At 46.4% G+C, this 22803-nt stretch overlaps 1 protein-coding gene across 4 annotated transcripts in view; it reads left to right on the forward strand.

Moving 5' to 3' along the window:
* The first annotated feature begins 4133 nt into the window (after positions 1-4133).
* GGNBP2 (gametogenetin binding protein 2) overlaps positions 4134-22803 on the forward strand; it is a 389041-nt gene continuing 370371 nt past the window's right edge. For 3 of the 4 annotated variants that reach the window (XM_069226553.1, XM_069226554.1, XM_069226556.1), the window contains exon 1: positions 4147-4390. In XM_069226553.1, the coding sequence (XP_069082654.1) occupies positions 4298-4390 (93 nt within the window). In that variant the 5' untranslated portion in view covers positions 4147-4297. Of the gene's footprint in view, positions 4391-22803 lie in introns of all 4 variants that reach the window. The other variant, XM_069226555.1, reaches the window with a different exon arrangement.

Genomic DNA, 22803 nt, shown 5'->3' on the forward strand with positions numbered 1-22803 from the left:
GGTCCATTAATTCCTTCAAGGAACGGGTTGGAGTAGAATGTACTAACTCATCCTTGATTTCTTCACGCGGTCCTCGAAGGAAAAACGATACAAAGGTGCGTTCCACCCAGGTGGTTTCGGCTGCCAACTGATTAGAGCTGGTTATATACTGCAAAACATCATGATTGTCCTGCTGTATATCACATAAGGCCTCCTCTGCTTCCAAACCCAGGCCTTTCAAACATCTGCTTGAAGAGTTTCAAGACAGCAGGATAATTATTCAGGACGGGATCTTCCGCTGAAACCAAGGGAGTTGCCCAGGTTAATGCAGGGCCAGACAAGGCACTAATCAGACAACCCACCTTAGCCTTATCAGAAGAAAATTGTAACAGACGGAAGACAAAGAAAACCGTTAGGGCATCCAGAAACTCCTTTATCTTCTGAGGATCCCAAGAATATCTAGGTGTGGCAGCAGATAAGGGTGGCACATCCATTGACCGGGAGGACAGAACTTGTCTTAGTGCATTGTTTTCAGCCCGTAATTGCTGTAATTCTTGAGCTTGCTGTTGGACGGTCTGCAGCATGGCTTGTGCATTTTCCACTACGTCTCCCTGTGGTCCTTCCATGGTCTTGCAATACGGATTATTTGGGTGTTGCAATCTGTCACGATCTGCACAATTCTTCTCACCTTTGATGGAAGGGTTTGAAAGAGCACCTGGTCTTCTGCTGGTTCTGGATAGACCAAGATAGGGGCGACCCTTTCTAGTAGCCACAATGCTGCTTGACAGAGAAACACCAAGGCAGACTGTACCCTCCAGAAGGACTCCCAGAGGACAAAAAACCCAAAAATGGGAAAAACCTCTAAAATAAGAACTCCTGAAACAGAGGAAAAAGCAGGAATGAATGCAGGAAAAATTTGCAATCAGAGGAGCAAGAGCTGGAAAACAAACGACGAACAGGAGCGAAGATCACCACCAACAAGAAGTGTTTGCAACGCAAAGCAGATAGGACTGAGGGGCTTATATACAGGAAAACAGGAAGTGACAACACAGGAAAAGGAAACAACACTATCTTGGATTGGGAAAAGGCCCAAAGGAAAGAATGGGGTAAAAAGTAGCAGTATAAGAGAAAAAGTCATGCTGGGAAAAAGGAACAGAACAAGGCAATATGGATCCCTGCAAGAAAACAGCATGGAGACAAAAAGAAGAAAAAGACAAGAGCACAGAAAAGAAGAAGAAAAGAAGGAAAAGAACAAAGGAAGGAGTCCACCACCGACAGAAAAGAAAAATATTACAAGGACAGGTAAGAACGACGCGACCGGGGGCATAAAAAATGCTTCCTGGAACACATCGCAAAAGCAGGGCAAAAACGCGGAGGACGGCGCTTCGATAATAGGAGGCACTGTCTGACCGCGGTAGTGAACAGAGACGTTGCAGTTAAGCTTGGCGTCACAAGTAGCCCTTACATTGGAAATGTTCTCCAGAATGTTTGGGGACTGTCAGTATAAAATAACATGAGTACCTGTAAAGCATAAGTTCATCAAAGTCTTGGGTTGCATGATGCTAAAATAACAGGTGTTTATTTTATCAACCTCAGAAGGATGAAAGGCTGAGTGGACCCACCAGGATTCCACAGTTATGAAACACAGATCCCTGAAGTGGATACATTAGTTCACTGAGCCTCTGACCTGGTGATGAGTGAGGCCCTCATAATGGCTTTGCCGGTCTTTTTGAAAGACTGACGAAGCCGCTGCAGCCAGCTGACCTCCAGTGCTGGTGGTCTGCTGACCGCCATGTTAGGAGTTGTTGGGGGACTTCCGCCCATTTATGGGTGGAAGTCCGACTCCGACGAGGTGGGTGCATCTCCAGCACCGCCACGCCAGCAAGACTCTGCCCGCCGAATTACAAGCCCTAATCTGGCTTGGTGGAGTCTTGCTGGTGTGGGTGGTGCTGGCGGTGCAAAACTGCCAGGACCCATCCCCTTCCGGACAACCAGCTCACCAGTTGAGGTAAGGTGTTCATCCGAAAAGGGTGGAGGGGGCAGGGAGTGTTGGGTGCATATGTGTGGTGTGTGCGTGTGTATGTGCGAATGGGGTGTATTTGTGAGCGAGTGAGTGGGGGTGTCTGCGTGCAAGTCTGCGAGTGAGTGGGGGTGCATATGTGCAAATGTGTGTATGCAGGGGGGAGTGAGTTAATGTATGCATGCCTGGAGGGGGGTTTGGGGGTGTGCATGAATACGGAGGGGGTGGGGGTGTGAATAAATGTGGATGGGGTGTCTGTGTGAGCGATTGTTTATGGATGGGGACTGAGTGAAAGTTTGTGGATGGTGGGAGGAGGGGGGATGTTGATGTGTGTGTGCATGTGTTTGTGTAAGTGGATGAGGAGGGGTGCATGTTTGTGTGAGTGAATAGGGAGAGCAGGTGAGTGTATGTATGCGGGGGAGAGGGGAGTGAGTGTATCTATGCGGTGCAGAGAGGAGTGAGTGTATCTATGTGGTGCAGGGGGAGGGCGGTTTGGGGTGTTTGGATCGATGTTTATGGTTGGGTGGTATGTAAGTGTTTGGACGGGTGGGGCTGTATGTAAGTGTGTGGACGGGTGCAAAGAGATGTGGGGACATATGTTCATGTGTGTACAGGTGACAGGAATGAGGATTCCTGTCTCCGGGTGCGTTACCGCCAGGGTTTTCGTGGCGGGGTGACCGTCACGGAAAGGCTGGCGGTCTGCAGCCTTGTCATCCGGCAGGTGGGCTGGGGCCTGCCGCCTGGCTGGAGGTGCTTACTGCCGGCCCGTTGGTACGACTGCACCTGTGGGCCAGGTGGCGTTGTGGCAGTTTGGCTTCTGCCAAACCCACAACTTGTAATGCGGTGGTCTTTACGGCTGGGTCTGCGGCAGTAAGACCACCACAGGGAGGCCGGGGTCTGATGACCTTCAGCCTCGTAATGAAACCCTAAGTCATAATTCAAAAGGAACTGTGAAACATTTTCAATATTTCATGGTTCCCTGTGAAATATAGGTTTTTTAGTCACTGCAGTTTTTGCAATAAAAACACCCTAACATATAAAAATTACATATATATTTAGACATGTACAGTCCTTACTGCCAGAATGTTTCCGCTTCATTATGTTGTGAGCGCCAGGTTTTACTTTAAACCAATATTCCAGTGGGCCTAATAGCCCTTTAGTTATATGCAGGGCCACTGGGATTATGTGGCAAGAAAAGTCTAGTATGCATTTAGTAAGTAAAAAAAAAAAACTAGAACCTGACTTGTGGGATTGTTTCAATCAGTCATGGCTTTTACGGCAAGACTTTTTTTGTATGGTGTAACTAGTAATTTTGCGTATCCAAGCAGAATTATTGCTAGGCAAATGTCAGGCCTGTCTGAGGATGTCTCTAATCATATACATACACGCCAACATACCCCATTCAGAAGGGACATTGCGTGACTCACAATTTATTTTTTAAGATAAAAAATACTTTATTTTAGGTTTCTCTCGCTTAAAAGTGCCTCTGCTTCAATACACGCCAATGGGGAAAATGTATTTCCCTGATTATTGTACAGTCGCCCACTTTTTATTTTTAAACTGTTGGCATCGTGAAATGGGCAATTTGGTGGCTAATGAGGAAGTCGGATTTTAAAGTCTTTAACTTCCCCGAAGTATGATAAAATATTTGTCCATCTGGCTCCTGTTATTTTTTCATGAGTTAAAAAAAAACCGCTTAAAGCGCTAACGATGTGTATTATTCGAGTAAGTTATGCGTGTGTGTTTCACTTGTTCAATGTATACGTCCAAAGGTCAACTCGAGACTCCCATTCCAAGATGGCAGTAAAATTTGACAGACGGCCGGAAGTAGGAATGTAATTCAGTTTATGTTTGTGAGTTTGTGGGTTGAGGGGATCACGCTCACTTACGATACTCTGTTGTCCATCTTGGTATGGTAAATGGGTGCAATGTTTTCCCTCAATCCAGCCCATGTAATTGAACTATGCAAAATCCCGATACAAGATGGCGAGCCAGCGTGTCTAATTGGTACGAGTTGCTCTTTCTTTCAGTAAGTTTTCCCGTTCCATCATGGATTTTACGGAGCCGTTTGCGTAACAAATACTCGTCTTGATGGAACGCGGAAGGCGTTCTCGCAGAAACCATACGCATTCCCGTTCCAAGATGGAGATTGTGCTGTGAACCAGGCAGGGACCTTGCCAACGGATGAGCAGCAGTTTATTTACGACAGTTCTGTTTGGTTCCGTCCTGTTTTCAGGCCGAAGCTGGGGGAGCTGGAAGGAGCAGCAGTAACAGCAGCCGCAGCAATAAGCAGGAGAGATGGCGCGCCTGGTTGCAGTCTGCAGAGACGGCGAGGAGGAGTTTCCATTCGAGAATCGACAGATCCCGCTGTTCATCGACGACACTCTGACGGTGAGTGAGGGCGAGGGCAAGAGTGAGTGACCTGTGGTGCAGAGGTAACTGTGGCTCGGGCCTTCAATGGGAAACAGGCAACTCGACTGCACCGGTCCCATTTACCGTAAAATATTACTGTGTCAGACATTGTACTTACGAAGGAAAGTTTGTAGGGCAGGTCTTCCTTGTGTGCCATGCAGTTTCCGTGTACTTATGCCTGAAAGTGTTTTTAACAATCCCCAATAACAGTTTATAGTCTCTTACCACATTATGATATCAATGCATCGATATCATAGCTGCAGTGTTAAACTCAAGTCCGCACCTACAGCCTCCTGACACATTATATTCGTTGTTGTTTAATGTAGACGGTAAATGTATCTAAAACTACAGTATCAAACTCCAGTCCACGCGTATGGTAATTTATCACGTCACAGTTCGTGTTAAGGTGTCTATGTAAAGCGTCTTTAGAGCTGTCCTGTTAAACAGCAATAGCCACACAGCAAGTCTTATGCTTTTCCACCTTTTGAGGAAAAACAGATTTACACACGGCACCTAGAAAGATCACACGATAAAAAGCTTCAATAGAAAGTAGTTTACCAGAAGAAGTGATTCATAGCGCCATTATTTTTTTAAAGCAAACATTGGACATCTACAATTGATTGTGTGTTTTTGTCTGATTATGTTAAGAGTCCCTCTGTAATGAATGATTACATGATCGAAATCGGATGTTTTTAGAATCTGGATAGAAGAGTATATTATTAGCAATAAGATATAGTATTATTCATAGAGTTACCTGATGTGTATTGTTTTCAGATGATATGCCCCTGACAATCTTTCTTTATGTAAGTGATGCCTCTGTGTAGGTCTTGAAAAGTTTCCTATTTAAGCACTATCTGCTCATTCATTTGCCTGTCGCATCAGTACTGATTATAAATACCAGTGAAGACAGACAGACACACACATAAAATCCTGGGGGTAAAGGGAAGGGGGAGAGGTGCATCTATAAAATCGTGTGAAACAACTTCAGTTCTTGATTCAATCAACATTCATTTGTAGAGCGTGCTTCTCCCCTGCGAGGGTCTCAAGACACTGAGGGGGGCAGGGGAGATGCTACTGCTCGAACATCCAGGTCTTTAGGCATTTCCTGAAGGTCAGCAGGTCCCCTGGTCTGTCGTAGGTAGATGGGGAGGGTGTTCCAGGTCTTGGCGGCGAGGTGGGAGAACAATCTGCCGCCGGCTGTAGTCCTGTGGATGCGAGGAACGGTGGCGAGGTTGACGGTTGGGGGTGTAGAAGGTGAGTCGTCCGTTGAGGTAAGCTGGGCCGGCCTTGTGTAGTGCTTTGTTGGTGAGGAGCTTGAAGGTGATCCTCTTGTTGACGGGGAGCCAGTGTAGGTCTCTCAGGTGGGCTGAGATGTGGTTGCGGCGTGTTATGTCGAGGCTGAGGCGTATGGAGGCGTTCTGTATACGTTGCAGTCTTTTCTGGAGTTTGGCCGTGGTTCCCGTGTAGTGAGCCATGCCATAGTCCAGTCTGCTGCTGACAAGGGCGTGGGTGACCGTCCTTCTGTTTTCGGTGGGGATCCACCTGAAGATCTTGTTGAGCATGCAGAGGGTGTTGAAGCAGGGTGATGATACGGCGTTGACTTGCTGGATCATGGTGCGCGATGAGTCCAGGATGAGTCCCAGGTTGCGTGTGTAGTTGGTGGGTGTTGGTGCGGTTCCTAGAGTGGCCGGCCACCAGGAGTTGTCCCTGGTGGAGGGGGTGGAGCCGAGGATGAGGATCTCCGTCTTGTCTGAGTTCAGTTTCAGGCGACTGCTCTCCATCCAGTCAGCGATGGCCTTCATTCCGTCATCGAGGTTAATTTTGGCGGTGGCGGGGTCCTTGGTGAGTTAGAGGATCAGCTGGGTGTCATCAGCGTAAGAGACGTGTGATTGGACGATGTTGGCGAGTGGTGCCATGTAGATGTTAAAAAGGGTCAGGCTGAGTGAGGATCCTTGGGGAACGCCGCAGATGGTCTTGGTGGCTTCAGATCGGAAGGGAGGGTGGCAAATCCCTGTGTCGTGGAGGCGTGTGGGTAGGGTGTGGTGGCAGACGGTGTCGAAGGCGGCCGAGGGGTCTAGGAGGAAGAGGGCTGCAGTTTCGCCTCTGTCTAGCATGATCCTGATGTCGTCAGTGGTGGCGATGAGGGTGGTCTTGGGGCTGCGGAAACTAGATTGAGACGTGTCCAGAGTGTTGTTGTCTTCAAGGAAGTAGGTCAGTTGACCGTAACGATCTTCTTGATGACCTTCGCCGGGAAAGGGAGCAAGGAGATGGGCCAGTAGTTCTTGAGATCTCTTGGGTCTGCTTTGGGTATCTTTAGTAGGGCGTTGACTTTGGCGTGCTTCCAGCTTTCCGGGAAGGTGGCAGTCTCGAAGGAGCTGTTGACGATCATTCGGAGTTGGGGGGTGATGATAGAGCTTGCTTTATTGAAGAAGTGGTGTGGGCAGGGTTCGGATGGTGAGCCGGAGTGAATGGTGCTCATGGTTTTGATGGTATCATCATCGTTGGTCTTGGTCCAGGAGAGCAGGAGGTTGGTGTGGCTGGGGTCCGGTGAGTCGGGGTTTGTGGTGAGAGCGGCTGTCGTGGGGGTTGAAGTGTTGAAGCTGTCGTGGATGTCTGTGATCTTGTGGAGAGGGAGTCGCAGAGGTCTTGCGAAGGTGGGGTGTCGTTGAAGCAGGACCTGGGGTTGGCGAGTTCCTTAACGATGTTGAAGAGCTCTTTGCTGTCGTGTGCGTTGTTGTCGATGCGTTCCTTGTAGGAGGATCTCTTGGTGGTCCGGATGAGCTGGTGGTGCCTGCGGATGGCGTTCATGAGGGCAGTGTGGTTGATCTCTGTTTGTTTGTGGCGCCACTTCTTCTCGAGTTTTCAGCACTCCCGTTTGGAGGCCTGAAGGTCGGCTGTGAACCAGATAGCCTTAGTGCTGGTGCGGTTGTTGGAGGGTTTCGTGATCGGGGTGAGGGTGTTGGCGTAGTCGTCTATTCATTGTCTGAGGTTGTGGATGGCTGTGTTGGGATCGGTGGTGTTGGGTGGCGGGGCTCGAGCGAGGGTGGAGATCAGTTGGTCTTTAGTGACCTTGTTCCAGCTGCGTCGGGGGATCTGTTGTGGGTGACCATGTCTTATGTGGCTGCTCTCCTCAACTGTGCTTTCTGGCTTATGCCTCCTTTCCAAAAAAGCTCTCCTTTGTATCTGCTGTTTCTCTAAATGGCAATAAAGGTAAATGCAGATACGCTTTTATTAATCGGTCTGTTTTTGTGTGGAGCACAGTTACCACTGTCCCGAGTTTTCTGTCTAACTTGGGCAAATGCCCATGGATTGCTTTTAAGGTACCAGTTTGTTTCTCTATACACACACCCTGTAAACCCGATTTGAAGGCCTCCCATACCACAGCAAGTGTTTCTACTGAGTTCACTTTAAGTGTAAAATACTCTTATTGTATTAGCTATCTTGGCTTTAAATGTAGCCTTTATCAGTGCCCAAGAGGGGTACTTCCAGAGGCCACCACATTTCCTATCACATTGTGGTACTAGTGTGCTCAGCAGCACTGGTCAATGATCAGACAGCATGCGAGGAGGTTATTGCTGATCAGTTATCTAGTTTAGTAACCTAGCAAAACATAACATAAAATCAGTCCTCAAGGAGGAATCGTGTACAGTAGAGTAATATGGACGTATCCACTTCTGTTCATATTTGACCTGCCATGTGTCATGTATGTTTAATTTCAGTTCATATCTCGGTGTTTCTGGAATATCTTTGGAGGTGGAGATAGTTTGCGTAAATCTATCTTTCAAGAGGTCCAAATACAAAATTAAAATTCTTGCCCAACATGATATTTGTTCCTGTGCTTTGCCAGTGTAGCTCCCCAATTTCACCACATGTCAGAGGTACCAGCGTTATGGCAGTATACATTACATAAGAATATGATATGGTCAGCAAGGGTGCCCATTATCAGAACATATCTCCCTTTGGGACCTCAGACCATCAGTTAATGTTTTTAATCAACCGTTCTCCAAATCAGTATTGCCACCTCTGGGAATAGGAGCTGTAGAATGCAAGAGAACAATGGTCCCTCCTCCCCTGTGCCCCCATTAATTTGAGAATCAGTTAGCATCTGTATCTTGTAAGTCAGTTTCCTCCAATAGCTTAATAGCTATATTATGTCTGTCTAAGTAGACCTGCACCAATCTAAGTTTTACTTGGATTGTTTAAACCACAAATGTTGCAGGAGAGGAGATTAATTATTTTGTGTATGTGTGTTCTCACAGCAGTTATAATGTTGTCATAGAAAGATCACATCACCATCAGTGCAAACCGTAAAGTATCTTGTGGCACATGCATGTAAAATATACCATCTAGCTGTCTGTTGCAACAGTAAAAAACCCAAATCCTTAACTCACCATCCCAATCCTCCCCTTCAGCGCTGAACCATCCAACTTTCAGTGCCCCACCGATACAGACACTCAACAATTATTAGAAATGCCTCATATAAACTCCCCATTTGAAAATAAAATAGCAACTTGGTGTGTATCACTTATGAAGCAATGCCTTCCCATCAACAGAGGCCGCTGTATTAGCATGTATTTAGGATTAATTTCACCAGCAGATCAGTGTGAATCATAATTTTTCATGCTTATCAAATAGAACATATCTCCTAGGTGTGCAGTTGTGATCATTAGATCAGGCTTTTGCAGTTTGGCATATTGCATTCTGATTTGGGGGGGGGGTTTTAGTTGGCGATTGTCTTGCTGAGTCATATTTTCATTTAGCAAAGATCACAGTGGCTTTGTGGTCCACGAAGTATTTCGGCTGCCTCTGGTCTCTACTCATAATTTCACAGGGTGTTACATAGCATATCTAAGTCTTTGGAGTGTAGACGTTCTTAGTATTCATGAATTTCAGCCTGCAACCTATATTGCAGCAGTGAAATCAAGATTGATACCATTTTCTGAAACATGATATTGCATGTGTCCTTTTACTCTTGCAAGCCTCATCAAATCCTCCTTTCGCGATAGTAGAGTAATTGTGTAATTATCAGGCATGGCAAAGCACCTTGGGCAGGCCATGATGCCAACGAACGATGAGTGTGTTTAACCACAAGCACAGCAGTGAATATATTTTGGTCAAACACTTCAGATATCATACTTTCAACAAGTTCTGGTTTAACAATGTATGTTGACTCCAGCAGTCCCTTAATTCTGATGTAAATTCAGCAAGAGAGCTCTTCAAGGTCTTTTTTTTTTTTTTTCTATTGCCAATGTAGTGTCTTTTCTGTCGCAAGTAACTTGTTGATGCTCGCGGCTCCATTATCTTCCAGGTAGGAAACTTGGCTCTCCATCCCATCTAAGTGAACATTATGTATGTCCCGTACTCTGTATCTAGCCGACTTGTAACTGCATCAAGTTTCCTGTCGATGGCTTTCAGGCTAGCCTCCAATTATGATAGCTGCCATTTATTCTCCCCTTCTAACTTTTGAATGTCAGAAGGGACCAGGTAGGGTTGAGTCAGTTATCTCACTCTCCTGCGTTGTTTAAAGCCACTGTGGCTGGTTTCTGGTTTGTTTCTCATTTTGGCTTCTCATCAGAAACCTTTATTTCGATCACTAAGATCACAAAAGGTACATTACATAAGACTAGTAAAAACAATACAAAGGCTTACAGTTAATATAAGAAAAAGTACAATAGAATAACATCAAAGATAACCTTTTTAACTTGCATAATACTCAGTTTGCAGAGTAAAGAAGTGGAAGAAGCATATAAAATACTTTCAGTACAGAATGATAGGACGTCAGTGGGGTAAGGCTCTCCCACTACAGTGATTTCAGTCTATTTTTCCAGGTTAAAGTGACCAGTGCATTAATAGCAGCACGCAAATAGCCTCCACCATCGTTATGCTATTTCAGACAATACAATCAGCGGATTTTACGGTTCATGTGTACAATGTTAAAATTACAAATCATCCGCTTGTTTTTAGGCCTTTAGCATGCTTTATCCAAAGAGCCATAAGATATTTTGCTACTCCTAAGATCACTACTCTACTAGTGTCCTGTCTCTCTATATTCTAAATGCCGCTGTGTGCCTTCTGGTGCCCAGTTTCTTGTAAAGTGGGACTAGCCAGTTTACCCGGGGGTTTTGGTAGCAGGTGCAGAAAAATAATGCATATGTTAAGGATTCTGGTCTCCCTTGGCACAAAGGGCACAAAACATCTTCAACATAATTCCCATGCCATTTAGTGCTGAATGCCGTAATAGGTAGGAAACCATATCTGAATTGTAAATCCTGCTTTTGTGCAAAAGGGGGGACTGTGTCATCAGTACTCTGCTCATACTTTGCATCTGGTTTGATGTCAATGAAGGCTAATGATAGGATTCCCTTAGAACTCATCAAGTTTTCTAGTGAAACTAACTCCCAATAGATTTCTTTAATTCTAGCTCTGGGGATAGAGCACAATTTATCAGTGGAGGATTAAGAACTCTAATCCCAACTTCTGGAGTAGGACCTTTACAGCTTAAAGCAAAGGAATTTTTCCTGCACACTGGGGCAACATAAGAGCATTAAACCCACTTGGTATGATTTCTGCAGCCATTTTTTTGGGAAATCTTTTTTTTGAGTCTAAATAAATGGGAAGCAGTGGTGCGCTCACGGGTAGGTTTAATAAGATTCTTTTTAAACATGCACTCTGGCTGTAATTAGGCTCTGGGTGTTTGCTGCCGCACAGCTCGGCCCCACAGTGGACTGACCCAGTAACCTTGATGTTGAAGATCTTATGGGCCGGGCCACCCTTCTCATTGTTGTCTTTCCATGGATTTGGCTATGCATGTATTCTGATGGATTAGGGACATATGTGCCTTTTTCAATTGTGGTACCAAGCACAAATTGGGGGAAAATGTTATCCCTAGATAGTCAAATTCTGGCATCCCCTCTATGGGATCACCACCCACCACCATATGCCTTTTACAGCAGGTCCCGCTCCGATTGGAGAAAAACATACACTTTGTCTTGTAAGTAGTAAATTCCAGTACATGCTCCTCGCAAAAGATTTTAAAGGTATTTAACAACTGCTGTAGCACTTGGGTGACTCGGAAATGAGCAAGGTATCATCTGTGAAGAGGAGAGCAGGCACCTCCCACCCCCTTAGTTTGGGCACATCGCACCCATCCCTATCGACTCCATTATTATACAAGGTGAACACGGTGGGCACAAGGCGCACAATCTAAGCCCCTGGTCTACATGAATGGGTTCAGTCAGCTCCACCCCAGATTTTCAACACTCTCTTGGCTTATGAAGCATGGTCCAGTATTGCAGATAATATTGAGGGTGGTTTTCAGCTTACACTTGGGAGTTGGGAACCACCTTCCGCGTTAAGACCAAGCCGTGAGCAAATCACTCAGCTGTATTAATGACATTATCAATATCTTTCATTGCATGCCAGGCTTCGTTTTGTATTCAGGTTTTGTTCAAATACCCAGGTAGCGCTTCAGCTCATTATATGGCATGTTACATTGGCAGTCCTGTTCACAACTGGCATTTGAGTGGGCCTCTGGCCCTACCCACCAAGCAAGACTTTGGTAAGCACAAAGCCGGGTGTTGGCCCCCACATCCTGTGACCCTTTCCTTAGTGGTCCTGAAGGACTTGACAAGTCGCAGTAGAGTCCCTGCTACCATGGTTCCCCCACACTCACCCCATGCCTGGCATCTGCAGCTCTTGTAACAGCGCAGTCCAGGAATCACAGCTGCTGCTGGGCTCGAGGGGTGTCAGTCAGCTGTCAACAGGCCTAGGATCACTTCTTGAAGTCACAGATGTCTTTCCGCTCATCGTGCTGCACCCTTCACATCATGCCCTGCATGCAGTTGCTGCTTGATTAGCTGCAGAGAAAAAGGATTAAGGCCAAGAAGCATCCCCCGGCCTGAGCGCTACATGTAAGTGTCCATCTTGACATGCATTCAAGACATGCCCTACTGTCTTTCAAATCTTGTTCCGCAGGAGCATTGTTGCTTCATATAAACTAACAACATTTGAGGAGTGTGTCATCCTCGTACTTGGTAAAAGTGACTCCTAGGTAATGAAGAAAATAACTGATGGATTGCTTATATAAATTTGCAAAGTGATGTGGACCCTATGCAGAATACCATTTTATGCATAGGTTGAAAATGTAGTTCTAAGATTTGTGTGCAGGCTGAAAGAAAGGGCGCAATGATTTGATCACTTGCCCGTCAAACCCACTATCATCCATTAAGTGCCGAAGAGCATTCAAATTCAAAGAGAACCTCCAGTTCAGTGCTTTGACCTGGTTGAAATTTTGTTTGCAAAGCATCCATAAGATAAAAAACAGTTTTCCAAGAGTTTGCCTAGAAGTGCTGAGATGGAAATTGGTCAAAGTTATTAAGGACTTGTGGGTCAAGGGAGATTTTTTCAGGAGAGAGCAAAGCCGTTTTCCAGCCCATTGGTAGGATATGTTGCTTTAGGAAGCAATTAAATAAGTCATGGGGCAGAGTTTTGCTAAATCACTAACCTTTCATCAGTGTTAGCTGGGCATGAGACAAGGGGAGAGCCAGATGGCCAACAGCTTGTACTTTTGGCATCAAGATCAGTCCTGTTAATTGATGAAAAAATAAATCAACAAAATAAGCCATAGTTTAAATGACATGCTTTTTTGGGGTGGGATTATTTCCCCTCTGGATACTGTTAGTCATGAGTTAGATTTTATTGATAAAGAATTGACAAGATTGTTGCAGAATAATTGTGAATGTTCTATGGTGACTGAAGATGTTGTAAGTGATTATAGCTCTGAAATTATGTGGAATGATTTTATATTTGTAAATTGCTGCCAAATTACTGTACTCTGTCTCTATCCGGTCTTAATCTCAGGGCCAGCAACTTTCTGCTCTTTGGACATCTGAGTTGATTGAGTTTGATTCATCCAGATATTAGGGATTATGTCCCCTAGTATCGTCTTGGGCAATGTTTAGGTATCTGAATAGGTAGGTATCGGTCTATGATGTGTGGAATTGAATTAGCTAAATTTATAGAGGGGAATTTGTTCTGCTTGTCCAGGCTTTGTATTGGAGTTGGATAGGCTTTCTATTAGAGCTAAACCCATTGTGTCAAGTTATAAATGCTGCCAGTTACAAGGCGGGATCATATTAGTAAAAGTGGCGGTAGGCTGCCTGTGTAGAAGGTAGACTCAAAAGTGATGCAATGGTGATCCACATAAATAAAATTAATGAGATTTCTTACTTGAATAATATTGTTGGAGGCGAAGATAGGTTCTGGTAAGTGCCCTGCATCATGGTTTGGCTTGCTATTTAATAGCTGTAGGTCTAGGATGGCTAAATTGGTCACAAATGCAGGGCAGGGATATTTGGGGATTCCAGCCAAAGATTAAGATTGCCTAGCAACACCTGATTTTCTTCTAGCAGAGTTAAGGAGGGACCTCTCCTCAACCAAGGAAGAGAGATTAGTTACAGGTGAGCTGGTAGGGTAGTAGGTAACTATGAAATTCCCTTTGAAGTTGCCCACTCGCAGGTGGTACTATTAGTAAGTGTATTATGTTTCATTATAAACTGAGGAAAAAGGTGGAAACCAGGAGGGGCCAGAGCATCCTCCTATTTCAGGCTAAATGTGGAATACAGTTTCTTCCCTGATGTGCTTAACACAAAATACAAAACACTAATTTTTACTTATTCATTTTTACAAACCAGTAAGCCCAGGGGAATTGAATAGTATGTGCTCAATATGTTAACACGCTACGGACCTAATTTGTTCCTAACCCAGTAAATCATTTTGAGATACTTCGGGACCTTTCACTGCTCTCTGTCTATTAAAAAAAAAAAAAATAGCGGAAAACGTGATTGATTGGTGCAGATTGTGACACATGAGAGAAATAAATATTAAATAGTCTGTTTTTTCCACTGATCTCCAAATGCTGGCAGCCAAAGAGAGTTGGGCCCTTTTACAGTGTCTTACATTATCTGATCAGGACATGAGGCAGGGGTTCTGCTTCCATATGCTCCCCCCCCGCACACACCACACCACCACCACCACCATGCTGCCCCCACCTTTGCCAAACGTTTGCAATTCAGGTTACAATTTTCAGTTGCTGATCAGGGGGATTTCATCTGTATGAGAACACCTAAGTGTGACCTGTTTCTAAACATGCACAGCAGCATTTATGTTAAAGTACTCAAAATCTCTAGGATTTGTCCAGCCAGTTATATAGTCTTCAAACAGCAGCATGCCCAACTCACCTTTACTGCTACTAAATGGGGCAGCCATCTTTCCTAATTGACCACAATGCTTTTTTTTTTTTTTAATGGTGTGTACTGCTGCCTGGTTTGTTTCAGGTTCTCTGTAACCCAAGCCCCAGCATTTCCTCTCCCAGTGCCACCCAGGTCCCAGCATCTTTCTTTCCATCTAGCATGTCACAGTGTCCATATACCGCTGTGCCAATGCTTGTCTCCCACCCCAACCTGCTTCCTTTCATAGTTTCACCATATGTCCCCCTTCCGTGGTTGGAGCACGCAGATCCTCCACTGGCTCCAGGTCGAGAAACAAATCATCTTCAAGCTACTCACCCACACGTACAAGGCCATACACAACGCAGAACCAGCCTTTCTGATGGATACACCTACCTGTGGATTCCTCACCAAAAGAATTCTCCCCTCGCGCCAGCCTCAACGGAAATTTCTTCTAGCTCTGCACGTCGACGATGACGTCACAATCGCCCGACTCCACGTGATGTCATCCAGGCAATAAGAAGCCCTCCTCGATGTGCAGACGTCAGTTCCCTTTTTTCCGTGCCCGAATAATGGTTGTTTCTTCGAGGCTCATAGGGAGCTACTGTTACCAACTGACGGTTACGATGTCGCAGCCTAGAAAATCCGGCTTTAAACCTTGTAACCAATGCGGGGGTCGGATGTCGGTTACCGACCCCCATGATAACTGCCTCTGGTGCCTTAGTTCAGATCATGAGGTCGAGGCGTGCGGTTTATGCCAACGCATGAACCCTAAGGCGCTCAAAGAAAGAGAGGCGAAGTTATTCTTGGCTCGGTCCAAGAAGAAGAAAGAGAGGCGTCATAGGAGGGAGTCTTCGTCGAGATCCTCGAGGTCTCGCCACCATCATAGTGGCTCCCAGCGCCGTCATGGATCTCGGCGCCGATCGAGCAAGGGTCGGTCCATGTCTAGATCGGCTTCTCCATCGACTCGGTGGCGTCCGACGCGGGAGATACGCCCGACCGCCACCCCTCCTCCGACGACACCCGGGTTGGTCTTTGAGGTCGAGCCTCTCCAGAGGCCTGAAGGTTCTCCTGGCCAGGAGTTACCCGGACCCTCTTCGGCAGCTTTGCCGGCGCCGGTGCAACAACAACAGTACCCGGCTTTCCCGACTCCGGGATCGGATCCTGCAGCGTTTTTGAACGCTATGTTTAACATCTTTGCTTCTATGGCGCCGGGTGGAATTCACGCAGGTCCGTCTGGTCCTTTGGCCTACGATTTGGGTGTTCCGGCGTCTTTCAAGTCGGCGCCGTTCACCCCGTTTATGTCCACTGGGTCTAAAGCGGCGCCGATGCCTACGACGTCGGCCAGGATGACTACACCTGTTAAGGCGCCGGTGGATTCGCCTCGGATCCCATCGACGTCTAGGATCGCTGTGGAGCCGGAGCCTCCAGCTTCGGACGGATCCGAGGCTCGGCGCCGACGGAGGTCTTCGGCGTCGGCTGACGCCTTGTCGACTCCAGGCTTGGAGTCCAGACTTAGATCAAGGCGTCTGGCCCTCCGTCTTTTGGAAGAAGAAGAGTACGCAAGGCAACACCTGGAGGAAGGAGAAGTTGTTGAGCCCTCAGGTGACTTCCAGGGTCTAAACACAGCTAGCGGCCTGGTCACTACCCCAGAGTGGGATCTAGCTTCTCCTGGAGAGATCACAGAGGAGGCAGCTACGTTCCATAAGGTCATCCGTAAAGCTGCGGATTTTTTTGGATATTACTCTTCCCACCGCGGAGGTTATGAGAAATTTGTTGACTGAGGTCCTCCATTCGACATCTGCTTCTGCTGAGCCTCTTCTTCCATTCAATGAGGCTCTGCTGGACCCTATAAAGGATATTTGGATGAAGCCTGTATCCACCGCTGCAGTCAACAAGGCGGTGGCTCGGCGTTACAGGACGGCACCTGGGGATCCGGTGTTTCTCTCCAGGCAACCAACTCTGGAGAGCCTTGTGGTCCAAGCATCATGCTCCTCCAGATCCTCTCCTGGCTCGTTTCCTGGGGTTCCTGCTGATAGAGAGTCGAAAAAGATGGACCATACTGCTAAAAAGACTTTTTCATCGTGCAGTATGGCCCTGAAATCTACTGGGACGTTACATACATGCCCTTATGAAAGAGGCAAAGGGCCATCCTAATGTATCACAGGAGATGCTGCAACTCTTTTCGGATGCTCAAGCGGCTGCGACGCAAGTCATCCAGTCTGGTTTGGACACTTCGGACTCAGTGGCTAGGGCTATGGGCACGACCATAGCCTCTAGAAGGCAGTCTTGGCTCAGATCATCTGGCTTCTCGACGGACGTGCAGGCTACGCTCCTTGATCTCCCGTTTGATGGGGAAAGGCTCTTCGGTTCTAAGGCTGACTCTGCCTTAGAACGCTTTAAAGAGAGCAGAGCAACAGCTAGATCCTTGGGACTCCAGACGTCGGCCTCATCCACCTTTAGAGGCTTTCGCAGAGTTAAAGGTTTTGGTTGTGGTTCCTTTCGAGGAAGACTGCAAGGACCACAACAGACTGCTTCTACCCTGCCTTACAGATCCTTCAGGGGCAGGGGCAGAGTCCGTACGAGAGGAGCCACCTTGCAGCACTCTGCCTCTTTCTTTTCCTCGGGAGGGGCGCAGCAAGGAAAGCAGCCGTAGTCCTCCACCATTCCCTGTCCATTCATCTCCAGTAGGGGGGAGACTTTCCCTTTTTCTTCCAATGTGGGAGGTCATAACATCAGACTCCTGGGTCATCGACATTGTGAAGAAGGGGTACGCTCTTCCCTTTCGAGAATTTCCTCCCACCCTCCCTCCCCGCCCATCCTTCTGTTCGGAAGATCATCTTCTCCTGTTACAGCATGAGGTATTATCCCTATTACAAAAAGGTGCAACAGAGTTGGTTCCCGAGCAAGAGAGGGGTCAGGGGTGTTATTCAAGATACTTTCTGATTCCCAAGAAGGATGGTCGGCTACGACCAATTTTAGACTTGAGGATTTTGAATTGGTTCCTCAAACAGGAAAAGTTCAAAATGCTGACCCTCTCACAGGTTCTTTTGGCGTTGAACGAAGGGGACTGGATGGTGTCGGTCGATTTGCAGGACGCGTATTTTCATATTCCGATCCTCAGATCGCACAGGAAGTATCTCCGTTTTGTGGTGGGATCACAACATTATCAGTTTGCGGTCCTCCCGTTTGGTCTTACTTCAGCACCTCGAGTCTTCACGAAGGTGATGGCGGTGGTAGCGGCAGAGCTCAGAAGAAAGGGGATCGCTGTTTCTCCCTATCTGGACGATTGGTTGATCAAAGCCAATACTCCAGAGCTTGTGCAGTGCCATCTCCAGTCGACGACTCAATTGTTGTACGACCTGGGGTATTCAGTCAGTGTACCCAAATCTCACCTGGAGCCCTCTCAACGCCTCCTGTTCATAGGGGCAGTATTGGACACGACATTGAATCGGGCCTTCCCTCCGCAACACCGGGTTCAGGACATATAGGCCTTGATTCCAATGTTTCGAAATGGAGCGGTAGTTCCAATCCTCAAAGTCCTTCGTTTGCTCGGTCTGTTTGCTTCTTGCATACTGTTGGTCACTCATGCACGCTGGCACATGAGGGCTCTCCAGTGGTGTGTCCGCAGGCAGTGATTTCAGCACAACGGGGATCTCGAGGACTCGATAAAGATCTCCAGAGACACTGCAGTGGATCTTCAATGGTGGGCAGCGGTCGACAACCTGTCTCAAGGAAGGCCGTTCTCGCTACCCCCCTCCAGTGGCCTCAGTGGTAACGGATGCTTCCACTCTAGGGTGGGGAGCTCATCTGGGGGACCTGGAGATCAAAGGCCTTTGGTCTCCAGTAGAACAGAAATTACACATCAATCTGTTAGAATTGCGGGCAGTACGGCTGGCACTCAAGGCCTTCCTCCCTTCCATTCCTGGTCAGTCAGTCCAGGTTCTAACGGACAACACGACCGCAGTGTGGTATATAAACAAACAGGGAGGAGTGGGGTCGTATCTTCTCTGCAGAGAAGCTCTTCGACTCTGGTCCTGGCTTCAAGACCACAAGATCTGCTTGATTGCACACCACTTGGCCGGAGTCCTGAATGTGCGTGCAGACATTCTCAGTCGACGCAGCTCGGTCGATCACGAGTGGCGTCTTCATCCAGATCTAGTTCTGGATATCTTCAGGATGTGGGTATATCCGCAAATAGATCTGTTTGCCACTCAAGAGAATGCGCAGTGCCTGCTATTTTGCAGCCTCCAGTATCCGGTGCAAGGAGCTTTGGGGGACGCGTTTCAGATGACCAGGAAGGGTCAGTTACTTTACGCGTTTCCACCCATACCCTTGATTCCTCGAGTTCTCGGGAAGATCCGCGAAGGCCGAGCCCAGGTCATCTTAATAGCTCCGGATTGGCCGAGAAGGGTGTGGTATTCGGACCTACTCCAACTCTCTGTGCCCTCCGCTCCGTCTCCCTTGCAGGGTGGACCTCCTCTCGCAGGGGCAGATTCTACACCCCCACCTCCAGAGCCTGCATCTTCATGCCTGGAGATTGAACGGGGCAATCTGAGTTCCTTTTCTCTCCATCCAGATGTGGTGGAAGTTATTCTATCGGCCAGGCGACTATCCACCAAGTCAATCTATGCAAATCGTTGGGCTAAGTTTACAAGCTGGTGTGGAGAGAATAGTTTAGATCCTTTGAAAGCTGGTTTATCTGACATTTTGTCATTTGCACTCTATTTAGCACAGAAAGGTTTTTCAGTTGCCACTGTTAAGGGTTATCTGTCTGCACTATCTGCTTTTCTGTGCCTTCCTGATCAGCCATCCTTCTTTAAGTCACCCATTGTTTTAAAGTTTCTAAAGGGACTCACTGATAAGTATCCGCCCACGCCATTCGTTATGCCTCAGTGGGACCTTAATTTGGTTTTAACTTTTCTTATGGGGGCCCCTTTTGAGCCCATGCACTCTTGTTCCTTACGGTTCCTAGTATTTAAAACTGTTTTCCTAGTGGCAATAACATCTGCCAGGAGGGTTAGTGAGCTTCAGGCTCTAACTGTAGAAACCCCATTCCTTTCCTTCTTCAAGGACAAAGTGGTGTTGAGGACCAAGGTGGCTTTCCTACCGAAGGTTGTTACACCCTTTCACCTGGGGCAGTCAATTACTCTCTCTTCCTTTTACCCTCCACCTCACCCATCCAAAGAGGAGGAGAGGCTCCATCGGCTGGATCCGCGAAGAGCACTGAGCTTCTACGACGCCAGGACGAAGGAGTTCAGACAGGATGAACAGCTCTTCGTTGGATACGTGGGGAAGAGGAAAGGTAGAGCAGTCCACAAGAGAACGCTATCCAGGTGGGTCATTCTATGTATTAAGATCTGCTATTCTTGATCTAAGAGAGATCCACCTGTGGGGCTTCGTGCCCATTCCACCAGGGCCAAGGCAGCTTCATCAGCTTTGGCTAGAGGTGTTCCTGTGGCTGACATCTGCAGGGCAGCGACCTGGGCACCCCTCCATACTTTTGCCAAGCATTACTGTTTGGACTCTGAGGTCAGGAGGGATGGCCATTTTGCTCGCTCGGTGCTGCAAGATTTCTTGGTTTGACCATTCGGGCACCCACCACCGGAGGTTATACTGCTTGGGGACTCAATTCTTTTGGTGAGGAATCCACAGGTAGGTGTATCCATCAGAAGAATAAGTTACTTACCTTCGGTAACGCTTTTTCTGGTGGATACAGTTACTACCTGTGGATTCCTCACGGTCCCACCCACCTCCCCGTTGCCTGACTGGTCAAGCCAAGATCTCTTTGGGTGCGCATCCTTGGACTTGTGTATATATATGTATATAGCTTTCACATCCTTATGGTTGTTTTCATTGTATATACTTTTCCTTTGCAATTGAAAACCGTGAAAAGGACATTTTGGACTGGAATGGTACATATATATATATATTTATTTCTATCTCAGATTGAGCATTCAAAACTGTGATTTTTATTGAGTTTTTTATATTAAATGTTTTTATTTTTCATCTATTCTGGATGAATGTGTACTCTTAAGGTTTAAACTGTTCGCCTCTATGGCACGTAAAAAATGGTGATAACTGACGTCTGCACGTCGACGAGGGCTTCTTATTGCCTGGATGACGTCACGTGGCGTCGGGCGATTGTGACGTCATCGTCGACGTGCAGAGCTAGAAGAAATTTCCGTCGAGGCTGGCATGAGGGGAGAATTCTTTTGGTGAGGAATCCACAGGTAGTAACTGTATCCACCAGAAAAAGCGTTACCGAAGGTAAGTAACTTATTCACCTGAACCGTACAGCTGGCCCCGGCCACAATCCCTCGCATTCATACAAGCACTGCTGGAGGACGATCCTTCACCTACATTGAAGCAAAGAGCTGGAACAACCTCCCTCTGAACTTCAGACAAAGCCCATCGCTCACCATCTTCAGGAAGAACCTGGAGACGTAGCTCTTCGGATAAGGCCCTTTTCCCCCCTCCTCAGCGCCTTGAGACCCTCACGGGTGAGTAGCTACGCTCTACAAAAACTGATTGATTGATTGAACTCGGTGCCAATGTCCAAAGTCTCCCCTAGCCAGTGTGCAGGTATTGTTGGCCCTGTGACCAGATATATTTGTCTGAGGTATAGATTGATTCTTAAATATCATATTATGTGAAACTTGTCAGTAGTGTATCATTAATGGGGGAACCCTACAAGAGATCCAGCAACAAAATTGATAAAATTCTATGATTAACTGATGGGAAGGTAGGTCGTCCGGTTGGGTAGGCTGTTAAATCCTTATAGCCAAGGTTCAGTATAACACCATTTTTCTACCATATGATCACAAGATGTTAATACACAGGTCAGATCGGCAGCTTAACAAACCCGTGAAGGTACGTCTAGCTATACCTCGGAACTACTGTCCTTCTCACAGTTCAGTGAAGATACTCACCTTTTTAAAATTTCCTACTGAGAATTTAAATTCTACCCCAGGAATCAAATATAAGAATATAAAAAGATTGCTTTGGTAACATTCAGATAGAACAGTCTGGGAGAATTTTCTTTTTTTTTCTGGTCACAGTATGTGGTGTTGGTCTGTGGTCTTTGTGTAGTGCAAACCCTAACCTAAATGAGACCGAATTCTGTACAGGTTCAAAGGCAAAGGTACGGTCGGTGATAGGAGGGGTAAGCTGTTTTTCCAGAATGGAAGTGGGCTGTAGCTGTGCAGTGCGGCAGTGTTCTTTACAAACTTGTGGCTTCAACTCTAATTTTAAGTAGCTTTGTGTGGTCTTTATGGTTTCATGAATGTCGTACTAGATCGTGGGTGCTTAGATAGAAAAGGCTTGTCTGTTGGCTTGTTTCTTTCATTTTGCACTTTATCTTTAGTCTGATGGTGTCATGGCTACGGGAGTACCAAAAGCCATTGGAGATCTGTCAAATGGAGGAGACCAATTTAAATAAAAATGTGAAGACTAATTCTGCATGCTCTTTAAGTTCTTAACTACTTTTTATTATGTTGTTTGTGCATTTTTCCAGTTAAAACAGGCATGTTTAAAAATAACCTGCAGTGAATAGAAGAAGGTATCACAGTATACAAGCTAAATTGTAAAGCGAGTAAGAGATTCAACAAGTGACTGTGGTGGTTTATATTTTCTTGTTTTAATAATTCCAGGTACACATAACCTGGAAGAAACTGCATTCACCCTGCACACACCGACAGACTGAATGATACACGCTCAGGAACCCATTTAAACTTAATTTATTGGCCAATCACAGCCTGTACTACTTAGTACAGGGCACAATACAGTGCAAACCCATTGTTAATATTGTTTCTTTAAATCAAACTTTATAACGTATAGCAAACTCACTTTTACCTTCTAAATGGACACACAAACTATTATGACGCTACCTCTTGCCAAACGTCATAAATGTATTTCTTCTGTGGTCCAACTACAAATGCATTCAAAGCATTGATAAAGTCCTATGGGTTGAAACAGCTGTTGGCTGTTATGCAGTACTTGGAATAATTAAATAACAAGAGAATATAAACCGCTACGGACTTACGTGCAGCAGTTTTACCCATAGATGTCACTGTAATGGTAAATAATTGCTAGCTTTAAATAACATTTGTCATGACCTTGTCTTAAATGATTTTCTTTTGAATCCTTAAGCAATAAAATGAGACG

The sequence above is a fragment of the Pleurodeles waltl genome, chromosome 3_2 (assembly GCF_031143425.1).
Source record: "Pleurodeles waltl isolate 20211129_DDA chromosome 3_2, aPleWal1.hap1.20221129, whole genome shotgun sequence".
In the NCBI taxonomy this organism is placed as follows: Eukaryota; Metazoa; Chordata; class Amphibia; order Caudata; family Salamandridae; genus Pleurodeles; species Pleurodeles waltl.